This window comes from Rana temporaria, chromosome 1, assembly GCF_905171775.1.
Source record: "Rana temporaria chromosome 1, aRanTem1.1, whole genome shotgun sequence".
NCBI lineage: Eukaryota > Metazoa > Chordata > Amphibia > Anura > Ranidae > Rana > Rana temporaria.
Window position 1 is genome coordinate 41,316,475 of NC_053489.1, and position 18,247 is coordinate 41,334,721.

An 18,247-nucleotide genomic window follows, 5' to 3' on the forward strand; every position below is an offset into this window, starting at 1 on the left:
CACTGGATGTAATGTAATAATTATAGAACAGCAAACCAACACAGACATGTCGGTTATTTCAGGCAGTGTTTGAATATCTCTGTGTACTTCCTGAAATTAAACTATTGTTACCCTTTCTATTGGGTTATATTTACTGATTCGCCAACAATGCTTTTACAATATTGGTCAACAGGATTGTTTTTTCTCTCCTTTTTAAAAAAGAGAAAACATAATGGTATTACTTTTGTCTCATAATTGATTTTAGTCCCCCCTGCATGCCTATGTGTCATCTAATATATCTAGGATATTTTGACAACCATGACTCATAGACATCTATGGGATGTGGCATATCTTTTCCGGCAATTTCCCATTCCCTGAGGAATTCTTGCATCTCTCAATCCATTAAGGTATCAGGTTTAGTGATGCATGTACTTCATAGTTGCTGTGAATCTCTATTGTTGTTCATTTAGGGCTGCTAATGCACCTTCTGTCACGTTTTGATCTGGTAACATTTAAAGGGGACCTCTTCCTCCCCCAAGTTTAGTGTAATCGGATATTTTTCAAGCTTGACTTGTTCTAAATACATGTGTTGCAAATATACCGATTTTTTTATTTATTTATTTTTCTATTTTTGCTGCTCTGATCCAATTTATTTATTTTTATCCTTAGGTGGACGTCATACGACGTCCCGGCACTTTAAGTGGTGTTATTTGAATGATACCTATAGTTGCAGGCATCATCCAGATATCATTTTTTTTTTTCAGCAGGCGATTCCCTGCAATGTAAAAGCAATCATAGTGGTTTGATTGTTTTTACAGGCGGCAGGAGGGCCTCTGGTGCTTCTCCCAGCTCACCCGTGTGATTGGGGAGCTGGAGAATGAATCCTGCCAGGGGCAGTGGTTTACCATAGAGCTGGCTGGGGACCATATGGTCCTCGGCCATCTCAATGACCCTCGGAGGCCAGCAGCGGCGCCAGCAGATGTAAACACTGCTGTTTTTTTCCTGGGAAGCCTGAAACCCCCCCCCCCCCAATCTTAGGCTTCCCAGCATAGCGGAGAGGACTTATAGATCCCAGATCTCTCCATAAGGAGGACCTGTCGTGCCCTATTATTATTAGGGATGCTTAAAGGGTCACTAAATTTTTTTGCCTAAAATGAATGTCTGCAAAGTAGACAGACAGAATAGTGTAATGATTCTGTTAAAAAATGAGGAAATACCTATTAAATTCCTTCATCTATATCACCTCCGGCGTTCTAGTTTCTGTTCTCTCATTCACTTCCTGGTTTGCGGCGCTTGTTCATGTAAGAACTACATTTCACAGTATGCATTGCGGCACGCCCAGTAATTCACACCTCCTTGAAGTCTCTAACACGTAGAGAGCGTCCTGCCGCACAGATGTAGTTCCCAGGAGGGGGTGAGCACGTTACTGACCACCGCAGTAAAGCCTCCCATCACGGTGGTGAGTTACAATCAGACCAGCAGGAAGTGAACAGAGAAGAAATAGAGCAACTTCTGAGCAAAAACGAACAATGAGGAAGTGAAAAGAGGAATGTCTGCAGGTAAAGGATGCTTATTATGAAAACATTTTTTCTTTATCGTACATCACGGGACACAGAGCAGCATAGCCATTACATATGGGTTATATAGTGTACCTTCAGGTGATGGACACTGGCACTCTCCGACAGGAAGTTCCCTTCCTATATAACCCCCACCCATAGTGGGAGTACCTCAGTTTTTTCGCCAGTGTCTTAGGTGTTGGTGCACGTTGAAGGTTGTGCCTGCAGTTTGTCCTTGGGACCAGGGCCAGCCGACCGGATCCGTCCAAGGTGCTTCATAGCCAAAGTGGACGGTACCCGGGCCCCAATTCGTGGATGGGGTTTTGCCTATAATGCCTCTCCTTGGAGGGCTGGACTCTGGGTTCCAGGACTGGGTTTTTTAACCTATGGATACCTGCTGCCAGTAGTGATGTATAGGTCCAGGTGTGTGGTGTTCCTGACTTGGACCCCGGTCCCTGAAGGTCTATGACCATACCCACGGTGAAGGGGGAAGATTGGGCCTCTTGCATGAGCAATACCCTGCGGCGTGGAAAGGTAAGCGGGGGGCCTACGGAACTTGGTTTGTCAGTGGGCTCCCCACAGGGGACTCTGGGGGAAAGCCTTTTTATGCCTCTGTGCATGGGCTAAAGAGAAACCACAAAGTCTGCATGACTGGATGGCTCAAACACCCAGGTATACTGTTCCTCTGGCTGGGCTAATAGACTGCTGCTGCTGCTACAAGGTGTTTTTGCTCCATGAGATGTAAAAGGGGAGCATGTCAGGTTTAAAATACTTACTTCCTGATGTCTGTGTGTGTCTTTCAGCAGCTCCTGGGCTCCTCTCCCCACATGGCTTCCTGCTGAGCGGCGTCGGGAGCGCGCGCGCGCACTGTTATAGGCGCCGACGCTGCGTGGAGGGGGCGGGGGACGCCCGGGGAGTTCCCTCCCCTCTGTACATCAGAGGGAAAACTCTATTTAGCCTGTCAGTTTGCTGAAGGCTGTGAAGGGACACGGAGCAGCGATGCTGAGCTGAGCAGGATAGGTTTGCCTATGTAATGCTGACACAGTGACACCTATGCCTTGTTTCCACTGCACGGATCGGTTCGGGTCAGAAAGAATGGAGCGGTTAGAATGGGACCGGTCTATTCTGCAGAGCATTTTCACTGCAAATCGGACCATCCGGGACCATGCAAGGTTTAGAAAAAAAGCCTAGCACGTCCACCAATCAGTGAGATGTATTTGTAGGTCCGCCCTAATGGAACCGTTCCATTCTCTATGGCCCCACATCTGAAGCAGGACCCAGAATGGTCCGGTACGGTTCGCTTTTATGGCACGCTTTCATAATGGAAACACCCAAAAAAGCGTACCGTACCGAACCGTACCGAACCGATCCGCTCAGTGGAAACGAGGCTCTAGTGGCCGTTTTTTTTGTACACACCTTGCTAAAGAGCTGTTTAAGCTCATATTTTCTCTGGAAAGCCGGTGTACTAAGTAGCAGTCAGAGTACTTTTATTATTAGGTACTCTCCTAGCCCAGCATTAAGGGAAACAATATTAGGATGTGATTAAGCCCTTGGGGCTCAATATTGTTATCTCTTGTTAGGTTTTGGGAAGTTTAGTTTCTGTCTAACATTACCCTAGCCTAATTTTTTTCCTCATTTATTTAAATGTGTGTTTTTCTCCAGCTATTACAGTTAGTTGTATATTAGCGGAGTATCTCAGATTTGTTTATTATGGCTCCTAAGGGTGCAGGGAACGCTAAAAATGCTAAAGGTGTTAAAAAGCCGAAGGGTTCCCCATCGGGCTCGGAGGATATTTCCCAGAATCCACCTGCCCCTACCTCCCCGGAGGATCCGGAGGTTGCTGCCCTGGGTGAGCCATCGGGGTTGCTAGGTGCTATGGCGGGCCCTATTCAACCAACTCCTTCCTATGTCACGGAAGAGATGTTAGCCTCCACCTTGGGTGGATTTGAAAAAAGGATGGCCGCTTTTATTACGGCCTCTTTATCCGGGAAGAAGCGGGCTAGGTCCCCGTCTCCCAGGTTTGAATCTCCTGAGGAAGATGTCCTTTCCACTGAGGAATTGGAAGATACAGGAGACCAGGCTGAGGATCACCTGGACCATTTAGGTTCTGAGGATTCTACTATAGAAGAACCTTTTTCAGCTTCTCACGCAGAAAAATTGTGGGTTCAGTCCTTAACGGATATGGTGCGGTCAGCTTTTAAAATGCCTTTGCCTCAGCCTCTGGCTTCCGCTGTGTCCTCATTGGGCTCCCTAAAAGCGCCCCAAGCCAACCTGGTGTTCCCGGTCCATCCTTTGTTAAAGGACCTGATATTTCAGGACTGGGTTAAGCCAGACAGGATTTTTTTGCCTCCTAAAAGGTTCGCAGTTATGTACCCTTTAGAGGAGGAGTTTTCGAAAAAATGGGCTGTCCCCACTGTTGACGCAGCCATATCATGTGTCAATAAAGCTTTAACGTGTCCAGTGGACAATATTCACATGTTCAAAGATCCTGTGGATAAAAGGCTTGAGACCTTACTGAAGGCATCCTTTGCCACAGCGGGGGCAGTGGTCCAGCCAGCTGTAGCTGCCATTGGCGTCTGCCAGGCTTTAAAGGACCAGGCCAAGCAGGCCCTAAAGGACCTCCCGGCTCAACAGGCTCAGGACTTGGCCGACCTACCTAGAGCTTTATGTTTCGCGGTAGACGCTATCAAGGATTCAATCCAACAGGCGTCCCGCCTATCCCTGTATTTGGTTCACATGAGAAGATTACTTTGGTTAAAGAACTGGTCTGCAGAAACCCCCTGCAAAAAGCTCCTTACAGGATTCTCCTTTCAAGGAGAGAGATTGTTTGGAGAAGATCTTGACAAATATATTCAAAAGATCTCTAGTGGTAAGAGCACCCTCTTGCCAGTTAAGAAAAGGTTCCGGGGTCCCTCTTTTAAGCGTCCAACCTCTCCAGTTCCAGGGCCCTCATTCTCTAGGCAGTATCGACGGCCTCCTGGACGCACAGCTGCAAACAGGCCACAGGGGCAAGCTGCAGGGAACAAGAGACCGTGGAACCGTAAGCCGGTTAAGGCTGCCCCTAAGGCAGCCTTGTGAAGGGGCGCCCCCACTCTCTCGAGTGGGGGGAAGACTCCGGTTGTTCTCGGAGTTGTGGGGGGCCAAAGTTACCGACCAATGGGTTCTGTCCTCAGTGACTCAGGGGTACAAGCTGGAGTTTCGGGAGTTCCCCCCTCCTCACTTTCAAACGTCAAGACTTCCAGGCGACCCTCAAAAGCAGGCATCACTTCTGTCCGCCCTAGAGCGACTCCTATCTCAAGGAGTGATTATGGAAGTACCAGCAGGGGAGCAAGGACAAGGGTTTTACTCAAACCTCTTCATTGTCCCGAAGCCAAACGGCGACGTCAGGCCTATACTGGACCCAAAGTCATTAAACCGCTTTTTAAGAGTCCGGTCCTTTCGAATGGAGTCCATTCGTTCGGTGGTGGCCGCCCTCCAAGGAAAGGAGTTCTTGGCCTCCATCGATATAAAGGACGCATACCTGCACGTTCCGATTTTCCCAGGCCATTACAGGTATCTGCGTTTTGCCCTAAACTATCGGCATTATCAGTTCGTGGCTCTTCCGTTCGGACTAGCCACGGCCCCTCGGGTTTTTACGAAAATCCTGGCCCCCGTATTAGCCATCCTAAGGGAACAGGGCATTCTGATCATGGCCTACTTACTTCTGGTAGTCGACCACTCAGCGGCCGGCTTAAATCGGGCAGTGTTGCTAGCAGTAAACTGCCTAGAGTCCCTGGGTTGGGTTCTAAACCGGGACAAATCGGCCTTACAGCCCACAAGAAGGTTGGAGTATCTAGGTCTGATTTTAGATACAAGACGACAACGGATCTTCCTGCCCCAGTCCAGAGTGGACTCGATAAGGGAGTTAATCCACATAGTCCTAAGCAGCACAAGGCCATCTATACGCCTCTGCATGCGCCTGTTGGGAAAGCTAGTGGCCACCTTCGAGGCAGTGCCCTATGCCCAGATCCATTCTCGGAGGCTACAGAGAGCAATTCTCACGGCCTGGGACAAAAGACTCCAGGCCTTGGATCTTCCCATTTCCCTTCCCAATGCGGTAAGGCAGAGTCTGTGTTGGTGGCTAGTCACAAAAAATCTTCTGAAAGGAAGATCGTTCAGTCCCCCCTCATGGAGGATCGTAACCACGGATGCCAGCCTATCGGGCTGGGGTGCAGTCCTAGACGATTTAACCCTACAGGGGAAATGGTCAAGGGCAGAATCAGCCCTACCCATAAATGTCTTAGAGATCCGAGCAGCTCGGTTGGCTCTTTTGGGCTGGACGGAGACTCTGCAGGGCTCCCCAGTAAGGGTACAATCCGACAATGCCACTGCCGTAGCTTATATAAACCACCAGGGTGGCACCAGGAGTCAGGCAGCCCAGAGGGAGGTAGATCGGATCTTTTCATGGGCAGAAGCCCATGTCCCCTGCATCTCAGCTATCTTTATCCCCGGGGTGGACAATTGGCAAGCGGACTTCCTCAGCCGCCAACAAATGTCCCCAGGGGAGTGGTCCCTCCATCCCGAAGTGTTCCAGGACATCTGCCGGAAGTGGGGTACTCCGGAGGTGGACGTTATGGCGTCCAGATTCAATGCCAAAGTAGCAAAGTTTGTCTCTCGAACGAGGGATCCATTGGCCTGCGGGACGGATGCCTTGGTATGCCCTTGGCATCAGTTTGCGCTAATCTATGCCTTCCCTCCAATACGGATGCTACCCCGTCTTCTTCACAGAATTCAAAGGGAACGCAAGCCAGCGATTCTAGTGGCCCCAGCGTGGCCCCGAAGACCTTGGTACTCCTTGATAAAAAGGATGACCGTAGAGGAGCCTTGGGTCCTCCCTCTACGTCCGGACCTCCTCTCACAAGGGCCATTCTACCACCCTGCCTTACAGGCCCTAAATTTAACGGCCTGGCGGCTGAGTCCCTGATTCTCAGGAACAGAGGCCTTTCAGGGCAGGTCGTTTCCACCTTTATAAGCGCAAGAACACCGGTTTCCAGGTTAATATACTATAGGGTGTGGAAGGCCTATATTACCTGGTGTGAAACCAGGAAATGGGATCCCCGCAAATATACCATTGGGAGAATCCTGGAGTTTTTACAGTTGGGAGTGGAAAAAGGTTTGGCGGTCGGCACAATCAAGGGGCAGGTGTCTGCCTTGTCGGTCTTCTTCCAGAGACCTTTGGCTGCCCATTCCTTAATGAAATCCTTTTTACAAGGTGTTATTCGGGTGAATCCCCCGATTAAAGCTCCCCTGTATCCTTGGGATCTAAATTTGGTTCTATCGGCCTTGCAAAGGCAGCCCTTTGAGCCCTTGTCCGCGATACCTTTGGTCCTTTTGACTAGGAAACTAGTGTTTCTGGTGGCCATGGCATCCGCCAGAAGAGTGTCGGAGTTGGCAGCCTTGTCATGTAAGGCACCTTATTTATTACTGCATAAGGACAGGGTCGTTTTGCGGCCGCTTCCGTCCTTCCTGCCTAAGGTGGTATCGAATTTTCACCTTAATCAAGATGTGATTCTTCCATAATTTTTTCCAAAACCTTCTTCTAAGGAAGAGAGGTTACTACATTCCTTGGATGTAGTTAGAGCTGTAAAGATTTACTTGGAAGCTACAGCCCAGATTCGTAAGACGGACGTCTTATTCATTCTGCCGGAGGGGCCCAAGAAGGCCCAGGCAGCGTCTAAGGCCACTATTTCTAAGTGGATTAGGCAGACGATTATACAGGCCTATGGCCTGAAGGGGAAGAGTCCACCCTTATCGGTTAAGGCTCATTCCACTAGAGCTATGAGTGCCTCTTGGGCAGCGTATCACCAGGTCTCTATGGCTCAGGTCTGCAGGGCAGCAACCTGGTCATCTGTCCACACATTTGCAAAATTTTATCAAATGGACGTTAGGAGGAACGCCGATTCAGCTTTTGGGCAGGCGGTACTACGGGCTGCAGTTTAATCTCCTCTTGTCCGGTGGCACCTCCTGTTTGGTTTTTTCTGGTTGTCTCCCTCCCCTCATGGAGCATTGCTTGGGGACATCCCATATGTAATGGCTATGCTGCTCTGTGTCCCGTGATGTACGATAAAGAAAAAGGGATTTTTATTAACAGCTTACCTGTAAAATCCTTTTCTTGTAGTACATCACGGGACACAGAGCTCCCACCCCTCTTATGGGGAATTTTGGGATGCATATTGCTTGCTACAAAACTGAGGTACTCCCACTATGGGTGGGGGTTATATAGGGAGGGAACTTCCTGTCGGAGAGTGCCAGTGTCCATCACCTGAAGGTACACTAATTAACAGTCGGCAGCTACAGTATGTCTAGCTGCTGACTTAATTTTTAAAGGGGCGGGCAGAACTCCGCTTTAAGATCCTGGAGTGGCTTGACCAGTCTCCACACCTTAATCCCATAGGAAATATGTGGAGGGAGCTGAAGGATTAAGTTACCAAATGTCAGCCTCAAATCCTTAACCACTTAAGCCCCGGACCAATATGCTGGCTAAAGACCCAAGGGGTTTTTACAGTTCGGGACTGCGTCGCTTTAACAGACAATTGTGCGGTTGTGCGACGTGGCTCCCAAACAAAATTGGCGTCCTTTTTTCCCCACAAATAAAGCTTTCTTTTGGTGGTATTTGATCACCTCTGCGGTTTTTATTTTTTGCGCTATAAACAAAAATAGAGCGACAATTTTAAAAAAAATGCAATATTTTTTTTATTTTTTGCTGTAATAAATATCCCCCAAAAACATATATAAAAAAATGTTTTTCCTCAGTTTAGGCCGATACGTATTCTACCTATTTTTGGTAAAAAAAATCGCAATAATCGTTTATCGGTTGGTTTGCGCAAAATTTATAGCGTTTACAAAATAGGGGATAGTTTTTTTGCATTTTTATTTTTTTTATTTTTTTTACAAGTAATGGCGGCGATCAGCGATTTTTTTTTTCGTGACTGCGACATTATGGCGGACACTTCGGACAATTTTGACACATTTTTGGGACCATTGTCATTTTCACAGCAAAAAATGCATTTAAATTGCATTCTTTATTGTGAAAATGACAGTTGCAGTTTGGGAGTTAAACACAGGGGGCGCTGTAACATTTAGGGATCACCTAGTGTGTGTGTTTACTAGTGTAGGGGGTGTGGCTGTAGGACTGACACCATCGATCGAGTCTTCCCTATATAAGGGATCACTCGATCGATGCGCCGTCACAGTGAAGCACGGGGAAGCCGTGTTTACACACGGCTCTCCCCGTTCTTCAGCTCCGGGGAGCGATCGCGACGGAGCGGCTAAAAACAAATAGCCGCGCTGTCATCCCGGATCGCTCCCCGAGCGGACCCGACCTCCGCATGTATCGGGGGGGGGGGGGGTCCCGATCGGACCCCCCACCCACGTCTAGCAGAGGACGTACAGGTACGTGGATGTGCCTGTCCGTGCCATTCTGCTGACGTAAATGTACATGAGGAGGTCGGGAAGTGGTTATTGACTTGGAGAAGATCTGCAAAGAGGACAAAATCCCCCCTGAGATGAGTGAAAACCTGGTGACCAACTACAAGAAACGTCCGACCTCTGTGATCGCCAACAAGGGTTTCTCCACCAAGTACCAAGTCATGTTTTGCGAAGGGGTCAAATAATTATTTCACTCATTAAAATGCAAATCAATTTATAACTTTTTTGAAATGTGTTTTTTTTGGGGGATATTTTTGTTATTCTGTCACTCACTGTTAAAATAAACCGAGAAGAGAGAGGATCACCGCTCCAGGTGGGTCACTATATAGAATTAGACTGACTCAGGATACCGTGGGTGCTGGCAATGCACTGACCATGCATAGGATACAAAGAAAGGAAATGGATAGCCGCACTCCGATGACCAAAAAGGTTGTCTTTTATTCAAACGAACAGCAAGTACATCACTTCACAGGTTACAGCAAAGGAACAGGGGAACAGCCGATGCGTTTCGCACTGGACTAGTGCTTAATCATGGCTAATGTGCGAAATGGAATGCTTTACCTACATATAGGAAATAAGGGTGAACATGTGACTCCCATCACCAACTGGCCGGGAGGGATCCGTGATTAGGAGACACCCCCATGCCAAATGGGAGTCACAGTTCACCTGTGCATACTAAAACATGTGTGTGAACACACCTTCAAAAATACAAATTCTCTGATCCACAAAAAATACATCAAGATATGAAAGTAAAATTAGAAATATAACTAAAACAACCATCATATAAAACAGTAACACCCTATATAGTGAAATGTTATACATAATCCGTAAAAATATATATGTGTAATAGTATAAGCATAACACAAATATATGTAAAAAATAAACCGACCATTAAAATTATAGACTGATCATTTCTTTGTCAGTGGGCAAATGTACAAAATCAGCAGGGGATCAAATACATTTTTTCCTTCGTATTCGACTTTTTAATTAATATCATACATTTTAAATGAACAAGAGTTTATTGTCGGCCATAATTGGCACCTTTTTTAGTGCAAGAAAAGCTCAAGAACAAAGTATCCTTTAACCACTTAAGCCCCGGACCAATATGCTGGCTAAAGACCCAAGGTGTTTTTACAGTTCGGGACTGCGTCGCTTTAACAGACAATTGCGCGGTCGTGCGACGTGGCTCCCAAACAAAATTGGCGTCCTTTTTTCCCCACAAATAGAGCTTTCTTTTGTTGGTATTTGATCACATCTGCGGTTTTTAGTTTTTGCGCTATAAACAAAAATAAAGCGACAATTTTGAAAAAAAATCAATATTTTTTACTTTTTGCTATAATAAATATCCCCCAAAAACATATATAATTTTTTTTTCCCTCAGTTTAGACCGATACGTATTCTTCTACCTAGTTTTGGTAAAAAAAATCGCAATAATCGTTTATCGGTTGGTTTGCGCAAAATTTATAGCGTTTACAAAATAGGGGATAGTTTTATTGCATTTTAAATTTTTTTATTTTTTTTTTACTACTAATGGCGGCGATCAGCGATTTTTTTTCGTGACTGCGACATTATGGCGGACACTTCGGACAATTTTGACACATTTTTGGGACCATTTAAATTGCATTCTTTATTGTGAAAATGACAGTTGCAGTTTGGGAGTTAACCACAGGGGGCGCTGTAGGAGTTAGGGTTCACTGTGTGAGTGTTTACAACTGTAGGGGGGTGTGGCTGTAGGTGTGACGTCATCGATCGTGTCTCCCCTATAAATGGGATGACGCGATCGATACGCCGCCACAGTGAAGCATGGGGAAGCCGTGTTTTCACACGGCTCTCCCCGTTCTTCAGCTCCGGGGACCGATCGCCGCACTCGAGCGGCGATCGGGTCCGCGGGACCCGCGGTCCCGGAGCTTCGGACCGGGTCGCGGGAGCGCACCCGCGACCCACGGCTGGGTACAAGTACAGGACGTATATATACGTGCTTGTGCCCAGCCGTGCCATTCTGCCGACGTATATGTGCAGGAGGCGGTCCTTAAGTGGTTAAATTCTATGTATGCACACTGGTCTGTTGGGCTTCCATTGTAGTGTTAAAAATCTTGCTTGCTGCACTTTTTGGTCAGTTAAAAAAACGCACCTCCCAGCTCAAATGCATTGGAAATGCATCGTTAATGCCCCTGTGTTAAGTTTTTTTTATTTTTTTTAACCACTTAGGACCCGGAACATTATGCAGCTAAAGGACCAGGCCCCTTTTTGCGATACGGCACTGCGTCGCTTTAACTGACAATTGCACGGTCGTGCGACGTGGCTCCCAAACAAAATTGCGTCCTTTTCCTGCAAATAGAACTTTCTTTTGGTGGTATTTGATCACCTCGGTTTTTATTTTTTTGCGCTATAAACAAAAATAGAACGCAAATTTTGCAAAATATGTAATTTTTTACTTTTTGCTATAATATCCCCCCCAAAAAAATGTTTTCCTCAGTTTAGGCCGATACGTATTCTTTTACATAAGCAATAAGCGTTTTATCGATTGGTTTGCGCAAAATTTATAGCGTTTACAAACTAGGGGATAGTTTTATTGCATTTTTATAAAAAAATGTTTTACTACTAATGGCGGCGATCAGCGATTTTTTTTTTTATTTTTTTTCATGACTGCGACATTATGGCGGACACATCGGACACATTTTTGGGACCATTGTCATTTTCACAGCGAAAAGTGCTATAAAAATGCACTGATTACTATGACAATGCAGTGAAGGAGTTAACCACTAGACGGCACTGTAGGGGTTAAGTGTGACCTCATATGTGTTTCTAACTGTAGGGGGGCGGGACGTTTGACGTCAGTGATCGTCTTTCCCTATATCAGGGAACAGACGATCACTGACATTGCCACAATGAAGAACAGGGGAGGTGTGTTTACACTCACCTCTCGCCGTTCTTCAGCTCCTGTGACTGATCGCGGGACACCGGCGGCGATCGGGTGGCGCGGTCACGGAGCTACGGACCGCCTTGCGAGTGCACCGCCGGCGCTGTGCTCGCGACCCCACGGCTGGGTTCTTAAAGAGGATGTACAGGTATGTGCTTGTGCCACCGTCAAGATTTTTTTTTTTTTGATCTTTTGCTTTCAAAAAATAAAAAAGTGTACCTCCAGCCTGCATCGGAAGTGACATGACATCGCTTTGGTCCTCCAAGGCAACAGAGGTGATCAAAGACGATCTACTCTTTGGCTTCAGCCTTGACCCACGTGTAAACTACTTCAAAGCTGAAATGTGTATGTGTGTGTATGTATGTGTGTGTGTGTGTGTGTGTGTGTGTGTATATGTATATGTGTGTGTGTATGTATATGTATATATATATATATATATATATATATATATATATACAGTACAGACCAAAAGTTTGGACACACCTTCTCATTCAAAGAGTTTTCTTTATTTTCATGACTATGAAAATTGTAGATTCACACTGAAGGCATCAAAACTAAATATACAAATAAATAAAATATATTTCATATTCGAGGTTCTTCAAAGTAGCCACCTTTTGCTTTGATTACTGCTTGGCACACTCTTGGCATTCTCTTGATGAGCTTCAAGAGGTAGTCACCTGGCGCAGCACCCCATCACTCTCCTTCTTGGTCAAATAGCCCTTACACAGCCTGGAGGTGTGTTTGGGGTCATTGTCCTGTTGAAAAATAAATGATGGTCCAACTAAACGCAAACCGGATGGAACAGCATGCCGCTGCAAGATGCTGTGGTAGCCATGCTGGTTCAGTATGCCTTCAATTTTGATTAAATCCCCAACAGTGTCACCAGCAAAGCACCCCCACACCATCACACCTCCTCCTCCATGCTTCACGGTGGGAACCAGGCATGTAGAGTCCATCCGTTCACCTTTTCTGCGTCGCACAAAGACACGGGGGTTGGAACCAAAGATCTCAAGTTTGGACTCATCAGACCAAAGCACAGATTTCCACTGGTCTAATGTCCATCCCTTGTGTTCTTTATCCCAAACAAGTCTCTTCTGCTTGTTGCCTTTCTTTAGCAGTGGTTTCCTAGCAGATATTCTACCATGAAGGCCTGATTCACACAGTCTCCTCTTACCAGTTCTAGAGATGTGTCTGCTGCAAAAGGTGGAAGAACCTAGAATATGAAATATATTTTCAGTTGTTTCACACTTTTTTGTTATGTATAATTCCACATGTGTTCATTCATAGTTTTGATGCCTTCAGTGTGAATCTACAATTTTCATAGTCATGAAAACAAAGAAAACTCTTTGAATGAGAAGGTGTGTCCAAACTTTTGGTCTGTACTGTATAGATATATGTTGTGGTTAATATTTTACATGGTTAGGAGAACATTATTGTAAGCTCTAGATCCAATTTAGGACTTTTTTTCTAGCTGGTGTTTTAAGTTCTTACTATGCTTTGCTGTGTTTTTTGACAAACCTAATTATAGAGTTCATTTTCCGTGCTGATATTTTTGTTCAGGACAAAGGAGAATTTTCCATGCGTGTTCTGCTTGTTTTTAGTGACATGGAGAGAATAGGCCTGCCGGAGTCATGTGACCTTCATCAACCTCTGACACTTGTCTGGTTATCAGCTGTGTTGCTTGTACAGGGAATCTCCACACTGTGATTTAGGATGATAGGGGTCTACGCTGGTATTCCTTTCCTGTAACCATAATACTTTTGGAAATTTGACTTGAAAATGTAGGCCCAAATCCACAAAGATCGTGCCTAACTTAATTTTTTCCATTTAAGTTACACTGCCTTAAAATTTCTACCTGAGTGCCCGATCCACAAAGCACTTACCTAGAAATTTTGGGCTGTGTAACTTAAATTCCGCCGTCGCAAGGCGTTCCTATTCAAATGGGGGCGATTCCCATTTAAATGAGGCGCGCTCCCGCGCCGGCCGTACTGCGCATGCTCGTGACGTAATTTTCGCGACGTACATTGCGCGAAATTACGTTACGCCGAGCTTTGTGGATTGCGACGGGTCAATAAAGTTGCGTCGGGGAAAAAAAAAGATACGGCGGGAAAAAAAAAAAAAAACGCGTCGCTGGACAGAAAGGTCTACTTTTACATGGTGTACTAACTTTACACCATGTAAAAGCAGCCCTAATTTTGCGTATGCAAACTAAAACTTACGGAGAAAAAAAAAAGCTGAAAAGCTTCGTGGATCTCCGTAAGTGCTAATTTGCATACCCGAGGCGGCATTTCGACACGAAATGCCCCCAGCGGCGGATGCGGTACTTCATCCTAAGATCCGTCAGTGTAAGTCTCTTACACATGCCGGATCTTCTGCCTAACTATGGGAAAGATTCTGTGGATCAGTTCCATAGTTAGGAACAGGGATACGACGGCGTTACAGCAATTACGCCGTCGTATCCCTTTTGTGGATTTGGCCCGTAGTCCCTTTCTTTTATTTTTTTTTTATTACCGGGCACTTTCACCTCCTTCCTGCCCAGGCCAGTGTTAATTTTCGTCAACTAAAACTATTGCGATGACTAAAATAAGACTAAATATTACAAAATTAACACGGTAGTACATGTTTATACCTCCATAAGATAAATAATAACATATTCGATTTTTCACTCCCGTAGTATATAATGAGTTTGGAAATTGTAGAGAAATGTTAACTATGCATTACAATTTTAATTACTCATTACATTTTAGATGACTTAAATGAGATTAAATCGACTAAAACAATTACAGAAGACTAAAATGGGACTAAAATGCCATTTTAGTCCTATGACTAAGACTAAAACTAAATCGAAATTTGCTGCCAAAATTAACACTGGCCCAGGCCAACTTTCAGCGCTTTTAAACTTTGAATCATTGTATGGAATATTGTTAAAGGGGAGTTCCACCCACAATTTCACTTTTTAAATATAAATACCCCTGTAATACACAAGCTTAATGTAGTCTAGTAAAGTTAGTCTGTAAACTAAGGTCCGTTTTGTTAGGTTGTTAAAGCATTTAGTTAGTTTATAATCTAGAAATAGACCGTGGCCATCTTAAGTGTGGGCATCATGAAGTCAGACTGTATGACTTCCTGGATTTCAGCCTTGCAGATCTCGCACATGCTCAGTGCTGCACAAGCGATGTAATAAGTTTCAGTCAGGTTTCCATAGCAACGGGAGTGTCAGAGGAAGTTGCCGCCCCTTCTCTATGCAAATAGGCTATTTGCAAGGACTACTGGGATACATGATGCCTATCCCAGAAACCCTTGCGAATAGCCTTGTGACTTAATAGCCTAGGCTAATAAGGAGGAGGAAGTAATGAAGGACTACAAAATAAAGGTATTTACAAGCAACAAAATAAATACAAATTGTCCATTCTGAACACTATGAGATTAGGGCATGCAGCACAGACAAACATAAAAAAATGGGTGGAACTCCACTTTAACAATAATTGAAACAAAATAAAACTTGATTATAAAAAAAAAAAGAACCATAGTCACTCAGTTATGCAACGCTGTACCCAAATAAAAATTTTGATAATATTTTTTGAGACCAAGCTTTCTTTTGGTGGTTTTTAATCACCACTGGGTTTTTATTTTTTTCTTCTAAATAAACACAAAGACTGAAAATATAAAAAAAAATGTCCTTGTTAAAAATGTTCGCAATTAAAGCGGAGTTCCGGCCACAATTTCACTTTTTAAATTTAAATACCCCTGTAATACACAAGCTTAATGTATTCTAGTAAAGTTGGCCTGTAAACTAAGGTCCCCTTTGTTAGGTTGTTACAGCATTTAGACACTTTATAAGATAGAAATTGATTGGGGCCACCTTAAGTGTGGGCATCATGAAGCCAGACTGTATGACCTGGATTTCAGCCTTTCAGATCTCGTACATGCTCAGTGCTGCACAAGCAGTGTCAGATCAGGTTTCAGCACCTGTACTGTCCAAGTCACATGATTCTTTGAGACTGGGGAGTGCACAGACTCCTGGAAAGTTACACCCACTACATTCCCAGGAGTCTGTGCGGTGTAGGTTAGGAAGCATTAAGCACCTAGGTGCAGGAAGTGGGAAGATTAACTATTCTGCCTAGCAACAACACTTTGAAGGCATCTAAAAAAAAATTTTTTTTTCGTAAAGGACTAATGACATTTTTTTAAAACTACTGATGTAATGTTATATTTATGGGTGAAACTCCACTTTAAGTAATTTTTGGGCTGCGCTGATGGGGCGCCGGTGAGGCTGCACTGATGAAGCACAGGACTGCAGAAAAAGCCGCGGGCCCAACGCGATCGCGCCGGGGGGGGCGGCTGCGCTCGGAGGGACAGGATACCCCAGCTGTGCCACGCGAGGTTGCTAATTCTAGTCGCAATTGCGCCCGGGTTTGTCGAACCCTGTTCTAAGCAAAAAAATTGTGACTCATTTTGGCCAGAATCGTGCAGCTGTACATAACCCCCCATGTTATGAAGTTAAGCAAAATGGGATTTTTTTCTGTAGCCTAAATCAAAAGAGGGCAGTCTAGGGTGACAGCTCTGCTCCTCCCTAGGTACAGTACAACAAATGAGTGTTACCGAGGACAGGAAGTGTGTTCTTTGCAGAATCATCAGGTGAAAATTAAGTGCAAGCCTGAAATAGAAAACTAATGTAGCCACCATTTCTAAGGACTGATGAGCTGCCATATATTGCATTTTTATTGGTGGGTTTCGGTACATGTATGCTGGTCACTTTCACATGCACAGATAAAAAAAAAAAAGACAGGGGTTCTCTTTAACTTCACATTGAGGTCTATTATCCTTGTCTAGTTCACTGACCGTCGTTAAAGGTTTTTTCTGACTTCTCATTGTTTCTCTGTTTTCTTCATTTAGGTTTGTGGATTCTCCTCCTAGCACTGCAATAAGAGGAGCATTGAACTGAGTATAGAAGGTGGAATTCTCCGGCAAGATGTCCATAACCAACACCCCTACAAGTAACGATGCTTGTCTGAGCATCGTCCACAGCTTGATGTGTCATCGCCAGGGAGGGGAGAGCGAGACCTTTGCCAAGCGGGCCATTGAGAGTTTAGTGAAAAAGCTGAAGGAGAAGAAGGATGAACTGGATTCCCTGATTACCGCAATCACTACAAATGGAGCACACCCTAGCAAATGTGTCACTATACAAAGAACGTTAGATGGCCGTCTGCAGGCAAGTCCTTTATGTTAAAAAGCTGTACTGTGGAGTCTGTTTAGATCAGCCTTTCTTAACCAGGGTTCCATGGAAGCCTAGGGTTCCTCAAGAGCTTGCTAGGGGTTCCTTGAGCAATGACAAATTTCTGCCTTTGATAGGTTCCCACTGACACCGTTGTGTAAGGAGGTAATTCTTCCCAATGACCACAAGTGTAAGGAGCATTCTTTTCTACTGACCATCACACTAATGTATCATGAATTGTAGATATACTGCATATCCTCGAGTATAAGCCCAAGTTTTTCAGCCCTTTTTTTAGGGCTGAAAATACTTCCCTCGGATTATACTTAAAGCGGAGGTTCACCAAAAACACAACACTGTCTCCTCTGCATCAGTGGAGATGTAGGATATAAAATTGGCCGGTTTTATTTTTTTTATGTAAATACCTTTTTTAGAATTGTCGTTTTCATTAATCTCACTCCCGCGGGAGTAGGCGTCTCCGCACCGCAGTGTATACTGGGAGCACAGGATCATGTTTCTCTAGCTGTGAATGGCATCACAACGGGGGCGTGTACTGTCAATGACGCCGCCCATTGTGATGACAACCAGGATGTTTACGGCGCAGGTCGCCGTAAAGAGTGGACATGCTTGGGAAAAAGTGGTTAATGCCGGGAGCCGATTCACCGCTTCCAGGAAGTAATTGCTTGTGGACTTCACAATGCCCACAAGCAAAATGGCAAATGCCGTGATCGAACAATATAAGTTTATCTTTACGATCAAAACGGATGGGTGATGTTGCAAGAAACTGAAAAAATGAGTACTCAATTCAGATAAATAACACCACTGATTAAACACAAAGAAAAAAAAAACGATTGGTCAGTGTACCTGAAGGGCCGCAAGCGTCCGTTGTTTAAAATTTGCGGCTTCCCCCTGGTCCCTTCCGTGATGGGCGTTTCCCAGAAGACACTGTGTTCAGTGTTTCGCCTATCACGGATGACCTCTCATCCTTGGACAAGAGAACGTCCGTGATTGGCCGAACACTGAACACAGTGTCTGCTTGGAAACCGAGTCAGAGGATGAGAAGACGTCCGTGATAGGCTGCTGGGAAACGCCTATCACGAAACGGGACCAGGA

General features: G+C 45.1%; 1 protein-coding gene across 3 annotated transcripts in view; it reads left to right on the forward strand.

Moving 5' to 3' along the window:
• The window catches only part of SMAD4 (SMAD family member 4), a 67,266-nt gene that overhangs the window by 19,768 nt on the left and 29,251 nt on the right, over positions 1-18,247 (forward strand). For all 3 annotated transcript variants that reach the window (XM_040337058.1, XM_040337041.1, XM_040337050.1), the window contains exon 2: positions 16,819-17,134. In XM_040337058.1, coding sequence (XP_040192992.1) covers positions 16,895-17,134 — 240 coding nt within the window. In that variant the 5' untranslated portion in view covers positions 16,819-16,894. The remainder of the gene's footprint in view (positions 1-16,818; positions 17,135-18,247) is intronic.